The sequence below is a fragment of the Oryzias melastigma genome, linkage group LG24 (genome assembly GCF_002922805.2).
Source record: "Oryzias melastigma strain HK-1 linkage group LG24, ASM292280v2, whole genome shotgun sequence".
Taxonomy (NCBI): Eukaryota; Metazoa; Chordata; class Actinopteri; order Beloniformes; family Adrianichthyidae; genus Oryzias; species Oryzias melastigma.
Window position 1 is genome coordinate 5,963,578 of NC_050535.1, and position 24,930 is coordinate 5,988,507.

Genomic DNA, 24,930 nt, shown 5'->3' on the forward strand with positions numbered 1-24,930 from the left:
GCAGTCAGGCCGCAGTTTGGCGGCAGTCTGGAGGCAGTCGGGCGGGCAGAATGGCCTGCTAGATACTTGATGTGGAAGGCCGCCGTCCATAGACATTCACACATTGTCCAATTCACCCCCTGGCCACCCAGCTTTCACCCCATTTTTGTAAGAGTCCGCATGACCTCAAAATGTGTCCGGGCGGCCACTGACCGGTCGTTGTAAAATTTTTACGTTTTCTTAAAACATCTGCAGCTACCATACAGCTGCCAAATTTGCTGAAAAACCTGCATTTAGGTCGCCATGCGTTAGCCTTTTTCGGCAATATAATCATAAAAAATATAACTGGCAGTTCTTTTGGAAAGCATAGGAAGTATGGAAAGTGGCATCAAGGCATAAAATTTTAAAAATCGATGTCTGTGACGTTTTTTGGACCGGTACTTGGGTTTTCTTCATCCTCACCTTCAACTGCTTCTGGACTCGTTCGTTCTTCTCGGCCTCGGTCACCCGGTCCTCCTCCCTGCGGTGGTCATTGATGCCGCCGACTTGCAGCTCGGCGCTGTGATTGCTGGCGTTCTCCTCGCTGTCGCTGTTATAATCCATGTGGTTGTAAATCGGGGGAGGCGGCGGTGGTGGCGGAACCGTCATCACCATGTGCAGTTCCTCCTTGGTTTTGACCAGATCATCCTGAACCTCTTGGGCCTGGAGCCATGAGAGAATTTTGTATGTTTGATTTTCTGCTCACATTTGATGAGCTGCACACACAGAAAAAGCCCTCACCCTGGTCTGCCATGCATTAGCCTCCTCCTCCTTGCGCCTCTTGGCTTCCTCCAACATAGCGATCCTGGCTGTGTATTCTTCCAGGTCTGCAGCCTGATGCACAGAAGGATGACACAAAGACATAGAAACTGCTTATTTTGTCTACATTTTAATCAAAAAAAGCCTCAATATGACCGCAATGAAACCCCTCTAGTTTGTGGAATTTAAATCGATTAAATCCAGAAAATTAGGTCAGAATAGAAAGCAATTGGATATCCCTTTCTTTAACCCCTGAAAGGTGCTGAACAAAGCAAAACATTCCTTCTGAACACAATGAGAAGAGCTCATCTTTCACTAAACCCAGCAAGCAATCTCAGCTCCGTCTTCAGCTGCGGAGTGCAACATGACCTTCTCCCACAGAGGATCGCCAGGCTGTGAAATGATTTTGAAGGTGTTCAAGCTGGAACGTGTGATCATTCAGTGAAAGCTGACAGCCTCCGAGGTCTGGTATAAGGACATTCTTGCTTGCTTTTCATATATTTAGAGCAGTTTGATGACGCAACACTGTTTAAGTGGACATGTTCCACCGATTAGAGGACTTCACAGGAGGCGTCTGCTCCATAAAATGCTGCCGATCTGCAGGAGCTCCGCTGATCAAAAAATACAAAAACATCCTCAACCTGCAGAAGAAGTTTTAATACTGATCCCCAAATGAAAAGTGAAAGTTCTTCAAAAATGAACACAAACCAGCTGCTCTTGAGTCTTCAGTTGGTTCTCAGACTGGCGTGCCAGCTCCTCTTTAGCCAGCAGGACGGCCTGGCGGTCGGCCTCCAAGCGCGCCGCCTCTTCCTCCGCCCTTCTTCGCTCCTGCTCCAGCATCATAGCTCTCTGCAGCTGCTCCTGCAAATCTAAAAATACAAAATAAACAAATAATTTACCTAAAAAAATGATGAAAGTGGTGTTTTGAACATGTTTTTGTGGCATATTTTAAGAAAATTCTTTTATTTAATTGCAATGAATCAGAGCAGACACGGGTGAGGGGAAGAGAGGATGGGGTTGCTATGTGCCAACAGTCCCGCCCACAACTCAGAGGCGAATTTTTACGGAACTACTAATAAAAACAACTTTTTGGGGGGCTAAAGGCAGAATAATTATAATTAAAAGACCACTGGGAACACATTATTATAACTTCAGTCCTGTTATATTTTTAAGTTTAAATTGTTTTTTACAATAGTGTACTGTTCATTACACGGTGCGTTGCATTGTTATTGTAAGTGCTTTAGCGCTCTCCTGTAGCTCCTTTTTCAGAAAGGTGGTCATAATGGGAAGTTTGGAAAAAGCAACATTTAAGAGGGAAAATAACCTCTTAGCGCTCGTTATTGTTCAGATGATGAAGCAAAAGTTTATTTGAAAAAAATAAAGTACAAAGTCTAATAAGCTCAATTCCTCTGTGGTGTTCCGTTTCATCCTTTTCAGTTTCTCTTCTCCATTTCTTTTCTGCTTTATCTTAGTCTTTAAAATGATCACCCAAATTTGTTAAAGGAAATTATAAAATCACTCATGTCTTTTCTACTGTAGTAAACTGTAGAACAAGGTACATTAATACTTGAATTATGGTATTAATAAGAAGTTTGTGTGCCATATTTTTGGGGATTGCTCAGAAAAGTGTTCCTACTGTTTTCTTTTTTTTTTTATTATTATTTGTATAAGATTGAAAATAAAAATTACCCCTCGGTGGTGTCAAACTAAAGGTTGGAAGTCTTTTAAAATTAAAAAAAAATTAATAAAGCCAGCTTTTTAGTTTAATTTGATGTTTAACTGGGTTACAATGTCACAAACTCAAATAAAATACGTCAAAATGAAGCTTTTAACAGCAATTTTTATTTTAAAAATCATTGCTATTAATTAGATTAATTAATTAGAGGTCAGGATTAATGAATCGCATAACAGATATAATACTATATCAAATCTGGTAACAATATTTCATACTCCGTCTAGAATAAAACTTGCCAAACAGGAAGCTTTTTTGCAACAATTTAAAGTGAAGATTAATATCCAAAGACATGAGAAAAAAAACAAAACTTTTGTCGGTTTAACTCTTATCAAAGACTGATGCCAATTCTTCTCTAAACACTGCATTACTTTGAGTGAGTAATGGGGAATGCCTTCATCGGAAGTGAACTCATATTCCCTCCACACTTTTATGAGTCATTTCTAATTTCCTGTTTGAGCAGGCCAAACATCTACCTCGTTTGTCCACTTTTGTGTCGTATTTCGGGTGAGTAATTATTGCAAATAACTCTCGACATTGTTCTTTCAGCCTAATTTATAGCATAGTGCTTCGAAACTAGGAGTTTACAAAGTGAAATGACAAGAAAACTAAATAACTAATGAATGTGTCTCAAAGCTATGAATCCATAAGTTACACTAAATTATGTAATTAAATTTTAAATAAATGGTTTTAAAATTCAAAATTGTTTCTGTTAACTGCATCTAAAAATTTTCGTTTTCACAAATACTTGTTCGATGGGCTTTTCCGGATATTTTGAACAATTCCTCACACAGGCACGGCGTGTCTGTCATGGGAACATTCCCGCCCCCTCTTCACACCTTTCTCAGCCTTCTTGGTCTTCTCCTCGAACTGGTACAGCTTCATCATGAGGTCCTGCTTCTCCCGCTCCATCTGCTCCTTCTCCCTCTCAATGGCCTCCCTCCTTTTCTTCTCTTTCTCCAGGTTGGCCCTGCAGATAAGACGGCTGTCGTTATTTAACCTTCACAAAGAGCGGTTGGTCGTAAACACAAATACAGTTGGAGGTGTTTAAAACAAGGAGACACTTCTACATCCGCACTGATTACAAAATATACTGCAAAAACATAACAAATAAGTTAAAAATAGCAGATATTTTTAAAAAAATGAAATTATTACTTTAAATGGGGGGAAAAAAACATGTTTTCTTAAACTTATGCAATGGAAAAAACACTTTTTATTAAAACAACGGTCGTTTTACTTTCTTAAGATTCCGTTTTTGGAGTGTACACCATAAATATCATTCCATAAACATGCCGACTGTTTTACCATTCCACATTTACAGCCGGCTGGCCGCACACACGGAAGAACTTGATGCTTTATGACTTCCTATTTGAAGATGCACGACAATGTCGGCTTATGAGCCGCACAATGAGAGCGGCACCATCAGGAAAACCAATCACGTTAGAGGTAACGTCCACTGTTGTCACACACAGCTGAGAGCAGTGAAATTACTTCCCCACATTTGGCGTGGTGAGATGCGGTCACAGCCACACTCGGGTTAACCGCCCAGTTCAATCCAATAAAGCTGCTGCTTGAGCGCCTTTTTTAAATATTTTGATAATATTTTTTATTTAAAAATGGTCAAATTTAAGCACAGAGGTACAAATTTAAGTTGAAATCACAGAATTTTGATTTATTTCCTTTAAAGAGCCCCTCCAATGAAAATCGTGTTGTTTTTAAGGCCTTTTTGTGGAATTTTATGGACGACGGAGGACATATTTGAGTAAAATTAACCACTAAATTGCATTTCTGAGAATTTCTTTATAATCAGAAAACAAAAGAGAGCCAAGCTTATTTGTAGAAAATACGATGGGCGGGCCACGAGCTCCTTTGCTCCGCCCCATTCTGATGCATCCATTTGAAGACAAATAGATCTATAAACATTCTCATTTTCCACAATTTAGCTATTATCTGAATAAAAACTGTACAACTGGATAGCTCCAACAGCGAAAGAGTCTCAATTATGGGTGACAGGAAGTGGGAGCGGGGTTGCTCTGTGTGATCAATCCCGCCCACAACCCAAGAAGTGAATTTCTAAAGAACTACCGGCGCTCTGCAGAAATTATGTCATAATTGTAATTAAAAAAGCAGTCAAAATAGCTAAAAAAGATTGATAGGAGTAGGTATTTACATTTTTATAATGCTAATTATTTAATAAATAATTCTGAATTATTGGAATTTCTTGGATTATTCTAGTTTTTCTGTGCAAAAACCAGCAGCTGTCGATAAAAAGCTTCTCGTTTTGGGCCAAGTGGCGCTCTCGGCGAGTGATCTCATGGTTGCGGCTGTTGTTCGCCGCCACGTCTTGTTTGAACAGCTGTGTGGGACGGACAGTGGACAGCCGACAGCTGTTGTCAAGTCCAGGGTCACATTCACTTTCAGTTCAGGAAATAAACCGGTGAAAAGGGATCTTTCCAAACCAAACCTGCAAGTAAACATTTTTTTTGTGAGAGCTTTTGCGTACTTCTCAATCTGCCTCTGGTCCTTCTCCTCCTTGGCTTGGGCTTTCATCTGCTGCACTTCGATGGAGTCTGGCTTGCGGCGACGCATGTACAGCTCATGGTTGCCCATGCACAGCTGCAGGACGCGTTTGTTGATTCGCAGTCTCGGGGCAAAAAACACAAAGTCCTGAAGTTTGTGAGAAAAAACAAAAAATGGAGAAGATTAGGACAGAAAATAGACAAATATAGAATCTATTTCTAAACTAATAAAGAGAGCTGTGTTGATTGAAAATGTTAACACTTCCTGTTACAAAAGCAAACACTCCCCTTTTCTCTTAACAAACATTGCAAAAAAACGTTTAAAAAATTGGATTCACCGGAGATTTTTTGTCGATTGGCTTGATGATGAACTTCTTGTCGTTGAAGGAAATGTTTCTGATCTCACTCCAGGGAAAGCCGATTTTTGGAGTCAACCTACGGGAGAGACCACATCAGAGTTAAACTAACAAGCAGCGACACGAATCCTGGACATCCTTCAGAGGAGATTACACGGAGAAGTCACACCCATTGTGTTTAAACAGGCTCTTTTTATTAGCCAGATTCAAAATCTCAGCGACGTCTCGCCTGTTCAGACTGCATTGAGCAACTAAAGGGGTTATTAGTGTGAATGAACTGCATTAACTTCATTTAATCAAAGCCCATCCACGGCTACAAACTGGGCTGTGGGGCTAATCCGCCCGTGAACATGGATAAGGGGATAAATCCGGGGTGTGGAGCACCTCGACGTGGTGCTGAAACCTGGAAGAGCAGCAACAACGAAACCCGCCCGCCGTGTCACCATACTCCCTCAACTGGAATTTCACTCCATCTCCAAAGCTGACACATGCTTTTGGAATTAGGAAAAATGTCGGTGAAACTAGCAGCCGACAGAACCGCGTAGACACCGAGGGAAAATCGGACAAACAAAAGAGCTGCAGCGGGTTTATCTGCGATCTGCGGCTTTTATTTACTATCGCAAAAGAAACTAAAAGCCGAATTGGCTCCAGGCTGAGTCGAGCCCCAGGTGCACTGATGCATTGTGGGCATCAGAGACAGGTTAGCCTCACATTCTTAGGTGTTGCACATCTTGAAAAACCAGTCGGCGTAACCACGGTTACAGCATGGAAGACCGCCACTTCTCAGACTTCATTCCTCAGTCAGTTCATTCCCCACTAAAGTCACTACGAAGCCAAACGAAAGAGGATAAAGTTAACCTTTAGTATTTAAGATGATTAGCGTTTTGGGAGACGGGGAAGGTTGAAGTGGAGGCCACACGAGGCTGCCGATTGGATTGTCACTGTAATCCGCAAACAGTCTGAAGACTTTAACTAGGGAGGAGCTGCAACCTGCAGCGGCTCAGTCAGAGCAGCTTTTCCAGCCGGGGTCAGCGGCTGAAGAGCTCCTTTAACGCCGCTTACTCCCCCCTCCACCAACCACGCAGGTGAGGCGCCTCAGGGGGGCTTAAAAACATCATGAAAAAAAAAAAGAAAGTCTCAAACACGCCGGACAGAAAATGTGGTGAGACATCTACAAAAGTAGGTTACCCTGAAGCACACACACACACAAAAATCATCAAAGAGAGATTCAGAACAGGAATATTTACATTTTTGGTTCTCTTAAACAGGAAACGTGGGATGAACCTGGTTTGGCAAGTTTGAGTAATTATTTAAAACCTGAGTAGGGAGTCGGAACTAACGAGCAAAAAGCAAAATAAAACTAGTAAAGTTAAAGTCTTGCAAGGAAGTCATTCAGAAACTGTCAAACTTTTCAGAGCTGATTCACAAACATTAAACACATCGTGTTAAATTTCTGTGCAGATCTATTTAAAGGAAAAATGTGGCACTAACCAGGTTACCCACATGTTCATTCACAAGCGTTCACAAATCACGATTTGATCCACTGATTCTTTAGTTTCGACGATTGATTAATGGGTTTGCTTTCACTCATCTCCCCATTTCAGGAGTCTCTTATTTTGAAAAGCCCAGTCAGAATACCAGAAATCATACTAAATATTATCTTTTATTCCCTTGTAAACTCAATACAACTGTTTTGTTATGTATATTTACATTTAGTTAATAATCTAGCAAGAGAAAAGAAACAAACATTCACAAATATTTCTAATTTCAAGATGTTTATGTCTTTTTTGTCAAGAAAAAAACACTTTTTTTGTAGGTATTTGGTGTTTTTGTACCTCTAGTCTGATCATCTAGAGCTAATAAGACAATGTGGGAAATATATTAATCAAATAAGAAGTTACATGAGTAATCAAGAAAAAAAAATAAAAAAAGATTGTAATTTCTGAATATTGCTATGATTTTATTGTTTTTTTTATTTTATTTGGGTATGAATAAAGATTTTTTGTCAAAGTTAATTTATTTTTAACTTTAATCTTGTTTTTATAATGAATTAATTATTTATCATAGCAGATGTTGTGGAATTTGTCATGTTAACTGGAATTTTTGGTCATTTTTATCAATTTCTGCAAAGTATCCATTGGTTTTGCAAAAATCTGAAATTGCAGGAATTCGATCCAAATCATCACAATCGGATAATCAGCACATTGCTTTTATTGTTGTAAGGAGAGTTTCACCTCTAAATGAAAAACAGTTCTTACTTGTCTTCCTTCTCATAAATGTTGAGCCCGAGTGCGTCCACTCCCAGCCACAGCTCCGTCCCCTTCTTGTTTTTGATGCCAAAGAAGTTGACTCCATACATTTCCAAATCCTGGGCAATTTTCAGATACTCCAGCATGGCATCCTCTCTAAAATACAATACATTAAAAAAGGGGGCGTGTCCAGAATTACTACTTATTCCCAAAATAATGTTTTTTTTAAGTTGTGGTTCTACTCACTTGAGCATCCCACAATGCTCCTCATGCCACACTTGAATCCTCTCCTCCCACTGTTCTTTGGAAAGCTTGTGTTGCTCCATGACTCTACAAAGAAAACAAAAGGAGAACAATGCACATCACTTTCCTCGCTTCACAGAAAGCCCCACACAACTCTTATCGTTCTATCACGAAAACAAAAACTGTTTCTCCATGTTGCAGGCGGAGGATGCTTTTGTGATCCTTTTTTAATCAAAAACATTTAAAAAAACAGGAAGTGTGTAGTGTTACCCTCTGCTATAATTGTAAACATCACAGTTAAGGTCATAAATGATTAGGAAAAAAACTATAAAATAAACCATTAATTGATATCAACTTAGTGACTAGAGTTGGCTCCGCCCACTTTAAAACAGAGGAACAACTTATTTTTGTAAATTCTGGCTGCTTCTTTTTTTAATATAGGACTTACTAAGGAAGATGTTCCAAGTTATTTTAGATATTTGCATAAAAATACCAGGAATTAGGGATAAATTTGGCTAAAGATAATTTTAAATGAACAATGAATGGCTGAAAATTTGGCTTATGGCAAATTATTTCATCTTGAAACATGTTTTTTATGAATAAAGGTTTTTTTTTTAATAGAATAAAAGTAGCCAAATGTTTTGCTTAATTATACATAAATAGTTCTTAAAAATTAAAAAACATTTGGCTAAAATCATAACACTTGTAAAAACTGCTACTTAACATCATTATAAATATGGTCTTTTGGGGATTTGCCAATATTAATAGTATTATTATCACAATAAATTTTGATTTTACTCACGTTTTGAAGCTTACAATTTTAATTTCAGTTGATATTTTTATAGAAATGGTCAAAAAAAATGGAAAATCTCACTGTATTAAACTATTTGTACCAAAAAAACAAACTTAAATCCTAATATCTAATGGGTTTATCAAAGGTCATTTGGGGTTGGCAGCTCACCAACGCCTCTCACCTCTGCGGCAGCAGGCGTTCTGACAGCAGGTATCCGGTCTGATGGATACTCTTGTCGTAGTCTCCAAACTTGGCCTGAACGGAGTACGACGCCAGCAGCACGGCTGTCTCTGGGGGGCAGTAAACCTCGTCGGAGAGGATGGACTCCTTCACCTGGATGAAGAAGAGCTTCTGCGTGATGTCCTGGATCAGCTCCTCAGCCACGTCCTCTGGGAAGAACTTCGCAAGAAACCGGAACTGAAGCGGGTTCTCCTTTTTAATCTCTTGGGACGACACCTGTGGAGTAAAGATACGGGGAGATTTTGAGCTTTTTTTCAGTACTTATTACCTAGTTACAAGAGAAATCAGCGTTTAGGTTAAAGTCATAAACCACACTTCTATTATCATGCGTGCTAGTTTTTTCCCCCATTTTAAAAGCTAATTCCCTAAAAGAGAAATCCACCCAGATTTGCTAATCCTGCAGCCAGTTTACAAATCTTAAGCACTTTAACACACAATTCTGAGACCTTAAAAGAAAGAGAAGCATCTTCAGAAATATCAAAAATAAACAGTTACATTTTAATTCAATTATCTATTTGAACAGATTGCAGTTGCAAAACAGGAGGCACTTTTAATCATGAAAATTAGGAATTTTTCGCTTCCTGAATGGCATTATGTCAATTAGTGCTCCCACAAACAATTATTTTATTAAATTGACTAATCCTTGATTATGTGGCCGCTGAAGATACTAGTGCTGATAGCTGAAGATGCTGAAATTGATAAATAAAAACACTGAGGATGATAGCTGAAATCACTGAAGCTAATAGCTGAAAACTCTGAGGCTGATAGCCAGCTAACATATTAGTTAAATGCCAAATTAGATGAAAACAAAAATGGGAAAAAGCCTAAATTAGCTAGCATGCAGCTGAAATTTTAGCTAATCTTCAAAATAGCCTAAAAAACAAAAAAGACTGAATTAGCCAAAATAGCTAGCATGCATCTGAAATATTAGCTAAAATCCAAAATAGCCTAAAAAAACAAAAAAATACTAAATTAGCCAAAATAGCTAACATGCAGCTGAAATTTTAGATAAACTCCAAAATAGCCTCAAAAAAGTAAAATTCCTAAATTAGCAAAAACAGTTAGCATGTAGCTTAAATTTTAGCTAAACTCCAAAACAGCCTAAAAAAAAACCTATATTAGCCGAAAAAGCTAGAATGTCGCTGAATTATTAGCTAATCTCCAAATTAGCCAAATAAAGTGAAAAAAATCCTAAATTAGCCAAGAACAGCTAGCCTAGCTGAAATATTAGCTAAACTCCAAACAGCCTAAAAAACAAAAAAGCCTAAATTAGCCAAAATAGCTAGCATGTAGCTGAAATATTAGCTAAACTCTTAATTAGCCAAAAAAAACCCAGAAAAAATCATAAATTAGCCAAAATATCTAGCATGCAGCTGAAATATTAGCTAATTTCCAAATTAGCCTAAAAAAATAAAAAAAATCCTAAATTAGCCAAAATAGCTTGTATGTAGCTAAAATATTCACTAAACAAATACGCCTAAAAAACAAAAAAGACCAAATTAGCCGAAATAGCTAGCGTGTAGCTGAAATATTAGCTAAACTCCAAAACGGTGTAAAAAACCTTAATAAATGCCAAAACAGTCCAGAAAGCTAGCATAATGCCATAATAACTTTCAACTTTACTACACTCTGACTCCATATAATATAAAGTAACAACTAAACGACTTTTAAATTAGTTGTTGACCATTTTAATAGTCGATTAGTCGACTATTCGTGACAGACTAATCATGAGTCGCCAAGGCAGGCTTAAACCTATGTTCATATCATCCTCGGTAACACGCGTTCAGCTGCCATTTCCAAAGAAATGTCTATAAATGTGTGTTTCGGACTTCCACATTTAAAATGATCACATTCACGGACAGCTAGGGAAGTTTTTATGACTGTTCTATGTACAAAATCAAACATACCAGATATACGTTTAACCAATCAGTGACATTTGGATGGCATCCCTGTCATTTCTGGAAGTGCTAATTCTTAGAAAATTGATCATGGAGGAGATATAATAATTGTGGTTTGTTCCTAACCGGAATTCTATGACACCAAGTCTTTTGTAGATTGGAATAGAGCTGAGAAAGAAAAAGCCTTGAGCAAGATTTGCACACATTTTACGTTTGGCACCAAGGCTCTCCCAACTGGACATGCGCCAGTAAACCGTTTCAGTTCAGTGTGAACACCTTGGGCTAAACGTTGAATCACCAGATTCTTGGTACCATAAAACCATGATTAGCTGTGGTTCAAAGAGAGTTCAAATGCTCTATCATCAGCTGATAACATCTGGAAACGCAAAAATCCCGCATATGAATAAATACACACTAGCGCTGTAGCTACTGACTGACTGAAAGTCAAATAAAAGATCTCTGATTATGGAGGTCCCTTAAATCAATACAGTCTTTATCACTTTGTGTTTTCTTGGGAAAAATATGAACTCTGGAACATTTAAAGAGTAGACATTCATAATATTGCATCAAATAAAATTATGTGATGTCAGGAGGTATTTTACAAACATATTCGTCTTGATCGTAGCATCATGACATGAAAGAGTTTCTTACTTTTTTGTCCAGTTTTAGCCAGGTTTGGTATCCTTTGGTGTCCACATACTGCAACCCAAAGTACCAGATTTCACGTAAACCGACGGTTTTCACCACCTGTGAAGTGGAAAAAGGAAAAGTGAGAAAAACATTTTATATTTGGAAAAAAAAAAAATTGGTACGTTTTAGTATACGTTATATCTTATTGTTCTTGATTTTCAATCATCTTTAATATTTAATTTAATCTTAATTGTTAGGATTAATCTTTTTAAGCAGCAACTATAATAAAACTTATTTTTTTAAGTTTTATTCATGAATAATTATTAGTCTTACTTCAAGAAATGGAAAACTGGAAGCTTTATTTCACTCAATTTATTCTTAAAATGTGTAATTTATTAATTTTATTTATTTTTAGATGTATTGATTTAATTGACTAAATTTCCAGGTTTTATTTACCAGCACTTTAAAAGTATTTTTATGTATTATTTATAATTTTTGTAGTAAGTTTTTACCTTGGGGTGTTTTAAAGTACAAGTGTTGCTGACCAGGAAGCACTTTTTATTTCCTAAGTCAACAACAAATAAAGACATCTATCTTTGATTAGAGTCTAAAAATAAGGTTAGTTGGACTGTTGCAGCACTAAAATAGGATATATCTGATAAATATGTCATTTTGGGCAATTTTAAGACATAATATTTTTAATTAGCAGAGAAATATGCCTCAATATGAGTGACTTTATTTTGTCTTAAATCACATTTTTGAGGACATTTTGCCAAAAGAATTCCATAAAAGATTTTTTTTACTTTTCACGAAGCCAAAACATTCTATATTCTGTATTTTTTACTTGGTTTGGGATAAAGTGTGAAATCCACTAGTTAAACCAATAAGTTATTTTCCAGCTAAGTGACAAATCGTGCTTCTGTGCACATCTGTCAACCCTGATACAATACAGCGTACAGTAGGTCCATGAGGCCCCTTCTCCGACAAAGTGAGTCTATTGTTTTAGCAGTGAAGTGGGGGGGTCATGTATAATGAGGGAGTGCTGCATGACTGGCATCCAGACTGCAGGAAGACGCGGTGAAAGTCGGAGACAGAAGGGGTGAGGCTGCTGCCGGTTCTATTTTCATGCTAATGATCGATTCCTCAGAACTTGAAAACAATTTATGAACCTCACAGGGCTATTTAAAGATCCCCACTTTGATTACTCAAAAGGTCAGAAATCCTCCTTTCTGCTGCCGGAGTTCCCGTCAAGAATTCCCTTACGCAGAGCCGAGGAGTTTCCCACAAAGTAGGAAAATGTGATTTTGCCTTTCAGGAACCAGAAATGAGTCTATCCCAGCTCCTACTTGAGTGCATCTCCGCTAAATTCCCCACCCTGTGACCAGGTCAGGTGCTAACTGAGTCAACATGCCGGCACTCCGGCCCGGCCTGCTCCGAACGATAAGCTCCAGGAAAGGCTAAAATTAGGCGGCTGGTTCAGAATGCAGGGCAGAGCCCGACTGTCGGAGCCAAGATAAATGGATTTGATTCAACTAAAGGTAACCTGAAATGAGAGAGCCGGCATCTCAACTGGAAGCTTACTAGGCATCGGAAAACAATCAGTCCTTTCATGGAGGCTTTTACTTAAGGGCAGGAGGAGGAGGAGGAGGAGGAGAGGTCTGATCCACCGCTCCTTCACTAAAGAAGAGCTGCTGCGCCGGAGCGCTTCCCAGAAGAGGATTAGCTCTTAACGTGCAGACGCAGGTTTAGTAAACAGACTTCACAGCGGGTTGTCTCGACCCGACTACTAGTTCAGTTCCCTGTAATGAACATCCGAGTGGAGCAAAACTAATTACACCCCCAAAAAAAGTATTTGGTTAAGCAGCAACAGATGGCAGAAGAAGCATAAAAATAGGACATCTCCTCTGCACCAAAAAACTTATAGAACATAGTTTCTGCTAAATTCATTAGAAAAATATGGTTTCCAGTTCCTAAATCGTTTTTCTAAATATTCTTTCCTCACAACCAAACTTGATCTGAGCTCAGACACTTTCTGCAGACCTGTGCTGCATCCTGGCAATCATTACAAAACATGCGAACTCACTAAAACTTCATCGGCAACTTTCGACTCTGAGCCGGCAGCTGCTATAGAGTCACTTTAAATTGTGTTTTTAATCATTTTTCTCAAAACGAAGGACATATAAATAGAAAATTAAGCTTAAAATTGCATTTCTTTATTTCCAAATTCAAATTGTTAGAAATCTAGAGTAGCAAATTGTTGGAAAACGCTTGTAGCTGTGATGTAGAGGTTCCCAACTGCACTCCATTCTGATGCTTGCAGACAAATAGATCTATTAATGAACGGTTCTCACACTCAGTTTACCTTGGGGCCACGGAAGGCGGAGTCTGGCTGACTGGGCCGTACGGGGTTCCATTTGTGCCAAAAATGTGTTTTTGCATCCACTGTCTATATATTTGGTCCATTGACTGTCTACTGTGCAAGTTTATTGAACATTTGTTCATGTCTATGTACTACTAAGGAATATTTTCTGGTGTCCGGAGACGCTAGCAACTGTTGCTAAGGACTTTTCTGACTACCAGATCCAACGACAATAGCAAATGCAAAGTTTTATGCATAAAACAAACTGAAACTACAAACTATCATCAAAAAAGCGTGGACAGGCAGAAGATATTGCTTAGTAGACATTGATTAATCCATTCATGTCTTCATTAGGTTTTGAGGGGCTGTAAGCTAGAAAGAGAGTGTATTTGCTTCTGGATGATGGGAAGTGGGGGCAGACTTACTCCACTCACAACTACCAGGCAAATTTCTAACAATCTCCGGCTTCTCTGCCAAAATTATCTCCAAGAAAACGACAACATTTTTTGATTTGGGCTAAAAATAGGATAAAAATAAAAAAATAAAAACTCACTGGGAACATTTTTAACCCAAGAGAACCCATAGTGACATAGAAAAACATCAGAAATCTCACGAGGTCTACTTAGTTCGTGGTGTATTCCATATAATTTTATTTTTTAGGAAAAAATGGTTAAAATAGACAAAAAGATGATTTGAGTGGGACTTGCTAAAAAAAAAAAAAACAGACTGTGTCGTAGAAGCTGTGGAGAGGGAGAGGAATGCTGCTGAGCTAAAACAGCATTACTCACTGTATCCTCTGGGCTGAACAACCGAAAGTACTCCTGTGACTCCGCAGAGGAAGGGAGGGGTTCACCCAGAAAGAGTCTAACCAGGGCGAAGATGGTGGGCAGTGAGGGGAAATTATCTAAAGTCTTCCACAGACCACATGTTCAGTATTAATGTCTTCACTTAAATGTTAAATATCTATTAAAATGTTCTGTAATGTCAGTTTTGCAGGTGAGAATCTGTTCTTTCACATTTTTCTGGCATCTGAATGAAGGTTTCAGGGCAAACTGCTTCCAGCTTTGTTGTGCTTTCAGCTGTCAATAAGAATTCATCCTCATGAATGACATTTTTAACCAGTTACAACCACCAATATTTTTCTGATCTGTAGAAAATAAAATAAAAACAGAGTGTTCGAGTGGCGGGAGTTCCTCTCGAGGAGCTGCATGACAGGCTGTGATCATTTTGGCCACAGTAGACCACACACTCGCTGCCGTTTCTCAGCATTTCCACAGAACCACAGTTCCAGAGAACTTCTTGATGCCAAAACCACAAACTTAAAGCATCAGGAAATAAACATTACAACTTTATTTGTCTAGAATGGAACCAACAAATAAGCCATTCATGCCAAAACCGTCGGTGATTGCCTGTCAGAAAGCAATTTCAAAAAGAAAATTGCGAAATCTCTTATAAGTGTTTTGAACAAAAAGCTGACAAATCCAGCCTTAAAAAACACCTCCAGGTTACAAGCATGGCTACAGCTCCTCCTCCTCCTCCTCTTAAGTCCGGTTTGCCGTCTTCATCACCATCACTGGACTCTTTGTAGTCTGGCATTATTGACAACAGTGACTCAAACGGAATTAAGGAGTCAGGATCAGAAGCTCAAAACACAGACACGGTTACTGTTACCAGGCAACAAAACGAACAAGCTCCATCTACTACTGCAAGCTGCAATAGGTTTATTTTGTTGAATATTTTGTAAAAATTAACGTTTTGAATCATATGTGGAGTTATAAGTGAAATATTGGGCTCCAATTTTTTTCATATGACTTAGAAACATAAAAATAATATAATTTGAGAGCATTTAAGAGCATTTTTAAAGTTGTAGGCGTCCAGATTGTCTGTACAGATTTACAGCAATGTGGAAACATTTTGATTATTTATAAAAAGTGACGGTAAATTCAAAACAGATCTGCTGATTCAGAACCAGCCCACACTACTAACCTTCCACAACCGTGCCCAGCAGCAGTTTGAATCTTATGCAAAAACATCAAATAAAATTGTATTTTATTATTATTGTTTTAACCTCAGTTTAATCTTGATTTAAGCGACTAATCCTAAATATGGTTACCTGCTCTAAACCAGAATAACACCTTTACTCTTGTGATTTAAGCTCCTTCTTTTTATTAAAATGGTCCCTTCACCTGGTTTTGGAACACAATGCAAAATTGCACATTTGTTATAACATACTTCACCATTTTTAGTGTTCACAACCAGAAAAATAACTATTTTTTGATGATTCTTCTTTAATTTTTTTGCCTTTTTTATGTGTTGGTACATAAAATACACTCAACTCTTTCCCTGACATAAGCAGTTTTTCTTGTTATTGTTATCAAAAAAATACAAATGTCACTGTTAAGTCAGGGGAACGGGTTGATAGAACGAGCTACAATTTGGAGTCAAGTGAGGCCCTTAATATAAACAGCAAATATAGTTTTTGCTTTATTTACACATGTAAATAATAGACTTTTATTGAAGAAACATTGTCATATCTTTTGCCTTTTCAATGTTTCCACTCTTTAAAGTGAAATTTCACTACTTAATGGTCCTGGGAACAAATTAGCTAAACAGTTATTTACAAAATAAGGATAAAAATAACTAAATTTTTGCTGTATTTTAAATAAATACACAAAATTTATGGAAGAACTTTTCCCCTACTTTATTTAAGCCTAATCCAAGATCAAATTCTTTATAATAAAGATTCAAATATCAATAACATCCTTCGAGGTGTCTTGTTTAAACATACTGACAGCTTCCAGGATATGAAATAGATTAAATTGAAAACTTTTCAAGACAGTTACAAAAGTTACAAATAAATAATTTAGCTGAATTTGAATATCATCGGATGGGTTTGCTAAGCACAGTAAACATGTTTGGACAGGTAAAGTCGCAAACATTGACTTAAGTTTATATTGTTCTATTTGGAGTAACATTAATCTTATCATGACAGGATCTTAATCTGTGAGGCAGAATCTTTCCTACAGACCAGCTGAGACGGAGGGTAAATCCCCCGAACACTCAGCCGCAGAGGCTGCAGTCACCGCTGAAAAACTGGTTGTTCAGGAAGTAACCGAAACAATAACTTTCCTGCCACCGGTGCTGCAATGAAAGCAACGCGTAATGACCCGTCTTCTACATTTGGATCGTGAGCTTCACAATAAAAATGTGTAACCAGAGGAAAACGCAGCAAATTGTTCCAGAAAGTGATCAATAATAGTAACAGGATGTCGAACGCACAATATTAATATGAAAGAACACAAAATAATGACTCCAGTGATCAACAACTGTTTTAGAAATGAAGTTCACAATCATTAGGGGAAAATGATATTCACATCATCTATAGTAGTTATCAGCGTAATAAATATCAAAATAACCAAAATCCATAAAAAACTGTTCTAAAAATATCAGCTTTCACTGTGTTGAATGGAAATAAATGGAAATTAAGAGAAACGTCTCCAATATATTTACTATTTTTGAAAAGTTTGACATTTTTTCCAGAAAATCTCAGATAAAAGCAAAACCGGAAATATCAAGAAGTCACCAAATTCCCTTTAAAATTACCAAAAATGTTACCAAATATTTTCTAGATATGTTTGCAATTTGTTTTTGGAGTGATATATAAATCAAAACTGTACTACGAATATTTTTAAAAATAAAAAGAAGCAGAAAAAAGTTTTTTACGGGTGAAATTTAAAAGTCAGTTTTGAAAACACAAGAACATTTATGTCCAATACATACTACTATATCAATTAATTTAAATAAATGCACATTTACACGCATAATTTTATCAAAATTAGTTGAATTTTGTGCGTCAAAAGACACTCAGTGGCAGAAATAAATCAGAATTCAAGCAAATGTTTAATAATAATAATATTAATAATGTTTAATTAAATGTTTTTTATTATTTTTGCCCCAAAACTGTCATAAGAAACATCAAATGACCCCTTAAATCACCTTGTAATGGTACGATCAACTGTTTTTATGCACTTCCAGGTCTGTTAAATGGTAATAGTTGAAACGCCAACTTGAGTTTTTTTGTGGCGTTTGCGTGTTTCCCTTTGTTTGGGTTTTTTCCCACATTTGAAAATAAACATTAATAGGTAAATTTGGAAGCTCTTTTTGTTCATCGATCGAAATCTGTCCCAAAGAAGGTTACATTTGGACAAATCCAGTGCATAAAAACTGAATGAATAAAAAATGCATCAATAAGTTAAAATATTTGATGCTCATGCTGCAGATTTACAGCACAAATAACAGAAATTAGGAAACCTAAAATAATGGATTGTTGCTTTTTTTTAAGAAACTGCTTAATTTAATAAAAGATTCATTAAATTAAATGATCTTGTGGCATTTTTTCGATATTTATTTTAAAAAATAAACTCAAAATTGCATTTCTGTCTTTATTTACCATTGCACTGGTAAGTTTAGGTTGTGAAGTTTGGGAATTTTAAACAGATGGGCGACTGGAAGTGGGGCGGGCTTACTCCCTGCCAACACAACAAATCAGACAAGCTTCTAATGAACTCTTGCCGCTCTGCAGAAACTATGTCGTCGAAAACGTTACAGGTTTTTATGATTTTGGTTAAAAACAGCATAATTATAATTTTAAAATTCACTGGGAATGCTTTGAAAAGATAACAAAAAATATTAAAGAGAATGTAAGTATTAATACAAGTTTAAATTAAATATTTTCTTTGAAAAATAGAAAATTAAAATGAAGTTAAAAAGTCAGCTTGTGATATCCAGCCCAGTAAGAAATTTCTGATGATTCTGTGACTATTTTAAGTTTGTTTTATGAATTCTTAGAAACACACAACTTTTGTTTTCTCGTTTATCGACACGTTTGTTGTGATAAATCGTTACCTGTTCAAACAGCTGCTTTCCGATGGTGTTAGGCTGGATGGCGAACTCCAGCTCAGCGTCCACGGTGGTGACGCGAACGTTGACCTACACAAGAAAAAAACAAATATAGGAGTTCAGCAGCTTATACAGAAAGACAGTGTTTCTCCAGGTTAGGGTAAATACAGAGAACAGAACTCAGTGCTTGGATGGGGGGGGGGGGTGTTTGCAGAGTAAACATACGAGTCTCTGCTTTCTACAGACAGGCAGACTCATTGAAGAAAATCTGCTTCAATGTTTGGGTAAAAGCTTAAAAAATTTCAAAATAAAAGACTCTTTGTGGATGAAATTCATGAAAAATTATCCAAAACTTTAAATTATTCATATTATGTTTTTTACTGACTTTATGCTAAGCAGATTAGTCAACAAATCACATGCTAGTCATCAAACTCCATCTATATTTAACTAAGAGGCCTCGAACCGAAGCACAAACTACAACAGAACCAGGTATTCCTCAATCTCAATTTTTATGAACATGAAGTTAGTCGTCTGATATCTACCGAGAACTAACTGGGATAATTAATGCAGAGAGAAAACTATCCGGCGGACACAGAGTGACGAGAGAAAGCCCGCAAAACAGAAGCCTCCAGTTACATCTTTCATCTCCGCTCCCTTTGTGAGCTGAGCCTCTGCGGTGAATAAATTCAATGACGCCCAGTGAAAACGGGGCGTCTGGCTCTGGTGACTCAGTCAGTGCAGCGCTTGTTTCCCATGAAGCCAAAACAGCTGAGTAACTAACTGACAGAGGCGAATCCAGCAGAGACAGCACATTCAACCGCAGGGAGGGAGAAAGAAACGTGTGTTTTTGTCATCGACAGTAGATGAGTTAGTAAAAAAATATTTTTTACTTCAAAATTTAGAGCAAAAATGTAAAAAGTTTTGATTCAAATGCAGCAGGAAGGGGAAGGGCTTTTACTTTTTACACTAAACAAGCTCCTCTTTCAGCTGCAGAACGCCAACAGCTCTTTTCCATCATGTACATCCAATAAAATTCTAGTCCATTTGAGTCTCCTCATGCTTTCAAAAATCTAATTTTTGGGCATTCGCGTTGTGACGTTCTCACCAAATAACAATCTATAACTGGACAGGATGCTGATTTAGCATAAAAACACGACTGAGAAAGTGATAAGTAATTGAGAAGACCACAAACCACAATGTGATCAATATCTGATCTGCATTTAAGGGATGTTGGCCTACATAAAAAGGACAATGCAAGTTGGGAAAAAAAACAATAATTTCCACTATGAGCAACTTTCCTCAAAGGGAAAACAATATTTTTTAGAAAATATCTGCCTCACCGAAGCACTAAAATAGAATCCAAAAGCGTATTTAAAAAGCTGTGATGGTGTATGTTTATGAAAATCAAAAACTGGTTATTTTTAGGCAAACAATCTATAAAAAAAATGACCAAAATGTTACTTTTTTAAGAGACCTTTCTAGATTTTTCACAATAAATTTGTGAATAATAATAAAGAAAATTAAACTTCTTAATTTTTAGCTTTAACAAGCGAAAAACAATTTAAAAAAGGCTGAAAGAGGTAAAAAAATTTGATTTTAACCCCCCAAAAAATTGAGAATTTTGAGTTATTCCTTTAACTCTTTAAAAGACATCAAATAATTCAATACAGGTCTAAAAACAGGCAGGCAAACTAACAAACCCCATAGATATATAGACAGCAATAGTGCATAAAAACTTGTACTTTTACCCTTAATGGCAGATAGTTTTCAGCCATCTTAAATCTAATAAATCTGTCAGTCAGACCTAAAAAAGAGACAGGATTTCTCTATTTTTTCCTCTTTGATTGGTCGTTTGAACTTGTATTAGTGAACACCGCCATAAATCATAATTATTGACTATCATTTACAGAAATACTTGAATATTTTTTTTTCTTTTCTTGTAACATTTTTCTGATGACGGGGGACGTATATATAGAAAAATTAAGCTTAAAATTACATTTCTGAGTATGTCTTTATTCAAATTGTTGTGAATCTATAGCAGACGAAAGAAAGCAGTTGGAATGAGAGTGTATTTGTGATGTAGCTCCGCCCCCGTTCAGATTTATCTATTTGTAGAGAAATAGATCCATGTATGTCTTTGCTTTCCTTGTTTGAGCTGGAATCTAGTTCAGAACATTAGGTTGGTTGTATGAAGGGCTGTGAACTAAAGATAGAGTACCAAAACAGATGGGTGACGGGAAGTGGGGGCAGACTTACCCACACCAGTAGTCCTACACACAAGACAATAGGGCTGCCATGATTAGTCAACTAATCAACTATTAAAGCAGTCGACTAATTTAATAGTCGATTAGTCGTTACTTTATATTCAGAATGTAGTAAAGTTGAAAGTTAGAATAGCATCCTGCTAGATTTTTGGACTATTTTGGCATAAAGTTTATTGGAGTTTGGCTAAGTACATGCTAGCTATTTTGGCTAATTTGTGATTTTTTTCATTTTTTTTTTAGGTTAATTTAGAGTTTAGCTATCATTTCAACTACATGCTAGCTGTTTTGGCTAATTTATCATTTTTCTGTTTTTAGGTTAATTCAGAGTTTAGCTAACATTTTAGCTACATGCTAGCTATTTTGGCTAATTTATCATTTTTCTGTTTTTATGTTAATTTGGAGTTTAGCTAACATTTTAGCTACATGCTAGCTATTTTGGCTAATTTATCATTTTTCTGTTTTTAGGTTAATTCAGAGTTAAGCTAACATATCAGCTACATGCTAGCTATTTTGGCTAATTCATCATTTTTCTGTTTTTAGGTTAATTTGGAGTTTAGCTAACATTTCAGCTACATGCTAGCTGTTTTGGCTAACTTTGGCTTTTTTGCTTTATAGGCTATTTTAAAGTTTAGCTAATATTTCAGCTACATGCTAACTGTTTTGGCAAATTTAGAATTTTTTCAGAATTTTAGGCTAATTTGGCATTTAACTAACTTTTTAGCTGGCTATCAACTTCAGCACCTTCAACTATCAGCACTAGCATCTTCACCGGCTAAATTCAGCTTACAGCATTCACAACTAGCATTATCAGAGGTAATGCTAATAATGGTAACGATGTGTGCTTTACATCCAGTTTGCGCATGACCCATTTAGTCGACTACTCAGAAAAAAAATTATCAGTGATTAGTTGACAACTAAAATAATCATTTGAGGCAGCACTACAACTCAGAGGCAAATTTCTAAAGAACTCTTAGAAAGCAAGCTTTTTTTAATGATTTTAGCTCAGAACATAATCAAAAGACGACTGGGAATGGTTTTAAAACAGATCAAAATATGATTGAGTTGGTCCACTCCAGTTACTCTGGATGAGCTGCGCTGCTTTTTTCATTGAAGACCGTCCAGCATTCTCCCCTCCGCATAGTTCACATGCTTTACAAGAACCAGTAACAATGGGAGTTGCCATGGATATCCCAATAAAATAACCAAAGAGCAATAAGGTCATAAAACAGCAGGACTAGTTTAAGAGCTGCTGTAAGCAAGTTCTAAAGATGCAGCATTCAAACTCAAAGTTACGCAATGATTTTGTAATCATCTCTCATGGGGGCTCATTTGACCCAGTCATCACATATTAAAAAGAGAAGTACCAATAATAGAATTGCACCGAAAAAGAAAACGCCCGTGCTGATGCTGGCCACACCTTGTGTGGTTTTTGTCATGGGCTGGGACTGAAACAAGCACAGGGATCCAAGCAGAGTTATGTCATTCAGATCAGTCCAATATGAGACATGCAGCTATAAATAAACAAGCTCCTCAAATCTCATCCAAACACCTGAGTGACTTTAGCCTGCGAAGCCAACAAAATACTGATTTAAAAGGGAAAGTTCTCACTTTGTTCTGTGAGTTTTCATTTCTTAAAGAATGGCCGAGAATAGAGGCTGACCTTTTGTTTGAAATGTGTCTGCATGCTCGATAAGAGCAGCTGTTGAAGAAGAGGACAAAAGGACGTGGAATGTGGCCGAGTCGAACTGAAGAGGGTACCACACACAAACCTTTCATGCCGGTTCTGCTGGCGCCTTTTATTTAGCATCTCCAGTTACAGTTTGATTACAAAACATTAAACTTTTTTTTACTTAGATTTGATGTTTCTGAAGCTGATTTGTTTCAAAAAGTTCGGTATACGGTATTTTCTGGAGTATAAGTCACAGTTTTTTTCATAGTTTAGCCAGGTTTGCGACTTATTCTCAGAAGCGACTTATTTGTGTGTTTTTTTATTTTTTTACATCAAAATGATATGTTATTTTCCCTGTAATCAAGTGTTGTCTTTTAGCGGTTGTTTCCTCTAACAACCACTAGAGGGAGCCGCATTCGAAGTATCTGCTACTGACAGTGGCAGAAGAAGAGTCCTCCAAAACAAACTTGGAAGATAATTGTATTGTTTTGTTCTTAAACTTTTATATTTTTCTCATACAGATGAAAATATTTGTATTTTTGTATTTATTTATTTATTAGCTACACTAAGTTTGACGGATTTGTTCTGAAAAGTCTGACTTTTACTTACGACTTATACTCCAGAGCGACTTAAATATGGTTTTGTTCTTCTTGATTAGACATTTTTTGCTCTTGCGACTTATACTCGGGTGCGACTTATACTCCGGAAAATACTGTAACTTGATTTATGAGGAGGGGGTGAACTAATTTATACATAAATCTGGTTTGTGTTTGGCTTCAAAACATCCCAAACTTTACATATTTTTACAATTTACAAAATATTCTATCATAAAATTGAAACTCATCATTAAAAAGATGCAAAAAACATAAAATAAAGATCTACTTTAAAAAAATAATAATAAAAAATGTCTGTTTATGACGTTAAGAGGCTGGACTGCTCCGCTCTATGGGGGCACATAAACACCCATTCATGCCTAAAAACAGTGTTTTGTACTAACAGTGTGTTGCTGCCATCAGATGAGGATGATGTCATTTCCACAGTGACACTCCTGACAACCCCAAGGCTTCTCTAAACACGGCGGCAGCGGCCTTCATGACCAGTGTGATGATCACATGGACCAACTTCTTCAGATTTTTTTTTTTTTGTAATTTGAATGTTGTAGTCCACTGTATTTTATACTCACACATGAGCGTTAGCTTTAAGAAATCTCCATCATATTTTCCGTCTTTCACTTAAGAGTGGAACCAGAAATTTCCAAGCAGGGAGCTGGAGGAAGGACGTGTATGACTGTTCAGAATGCAATGGCTGGGGTGGGGCAAAGTGAGTCAGGAGGAGCAGAAGGCACAGCCTCCTCAAATATATACGTGACACAGTTTTATAATAAAAAAAAAGAAAGAAAAGAAAAGGAGGTTTCAGAGAAACAGGGTTTCCCCAAAAACAACAGGCTGAGCTGTGATGTGGAAGGACGATTGAACAGATAACAATCTGGCCTAGTTAGTAACCTCATCAGATAAATCTTTTCTGGAAATATTAGGGAAAGGTGATTCAAATCAAATCCCCTTTAACTCCCCCAGAATATATATAATTTATTCAATTATAAAGAGTTGAGTTGATATGAATTCCTGGGAAAATTAAGTTATCTTTTGTTTGCTTTTATGCAAAACACCAAAGAGAAACAACAGTTATCACCCCCCAATCTAAAAGTAGTGAGGCTGCATCAGTCTGACACTAACAGAGCCATTAACTGCCAATAGTTTTAACCGCTTTTTATGAGAATATAAATGGAATGAGGTCTCCAATAAGGTGACCTTAAAGTGGCCACACGCGTCTTTACGCACGCTACCTGCGCAGCGTTCCTCCTCCAAACGCCAAGAATTCACCAAACAGCAGATAGACTCACCGCTTTGGGCATGTTGCTGCTCTTCTCCCGGGATACACAGCAGGAATTGTTTGGTAGAGAGAGCTCTCTAAAAGGGAAAATAAAACGCTTTGCTCCTGGTGGCTGCGCCTCTCGCTGCGTCTGTGTGAGATGAGAGAAAAGCAGAGAAACGAGTTTTCAACTCTTCACTCTGACTTAAAGGCTGAGGACTCAGGCCACTCCTGCGGCGGACGACAGTCACCGGGATGATTCACCAGACAGCCGGCAAGCTGACGTGCACGCGGATGCTCTGCCGCCTTCAAAATAAAAGCATTGAACTCAGTAGAAACCAACTTTTTCCAATTTTGCTCAAATTTTAAGCACATTCTTGGTATTTCTTCAGTCAATATTTTTTTTAGTTGCTTTGATTTTTGTTAACAATAG

At 37.1% G+C, this 24,930-nt stretch overlaps 1 protein-coding gene across 1 annotated transcript in view; it reads right to left on the reverse strand.

Annotated features, from left to right (window-relative positions):
* Positions 1-24,781, reverse strand: part of ezrb (ezrin b) — a 27,183-nt gene extending 2,402 nt beyond the window's left edge. The window contains exons 1-12 of the mRNA XM_024291701.2: positions 24,529-24,781; positions 18,702-18,785; positions 11,459-11,554; positions 8,851-9,125; positions 7,880-7,963; positions 7,643-7,789; positions 5,367-5,463; positions 5,013-5,176; positions 3,349-3,479; positions 1,486-1,646; positions 760-852; positions 442-681 (exon numbers count right to left, since the gene is read on the reverse strand). Of these exons, the coding sequence (XP_024147469.1) occupies positions 442-681; positions 760-852; positions 1,486-1,646; positions 3,349-3,479; positions 5,013-5,176; positions 5,367-5,463; positions 7,643-7,789; positions 7,880-7,963; positions 8,851-9,125; positions 11,459-11,554; positions 18,702-18,785; positions 24,529-24,540 (1,584 nt within the window). The 5' untranslated portion in view covers positions 24,541-24,781. The remainder of the gene's footprint in view (positions 1-441; positions 682-759; positions 853-1,485; positions 1,647-3,348; positions 3,480-5,012; positions 5,177-5,366; positions 5,464-7,642; positions 7,790-7,879; positions 7,964-8,850; positions 9,126-11,458; positions 11,555-18,701; positions 18,786-24,528) is intronic.
* Between the last annotated feature and the right edge of the window lie 149 nt (positions 24,782-24,930).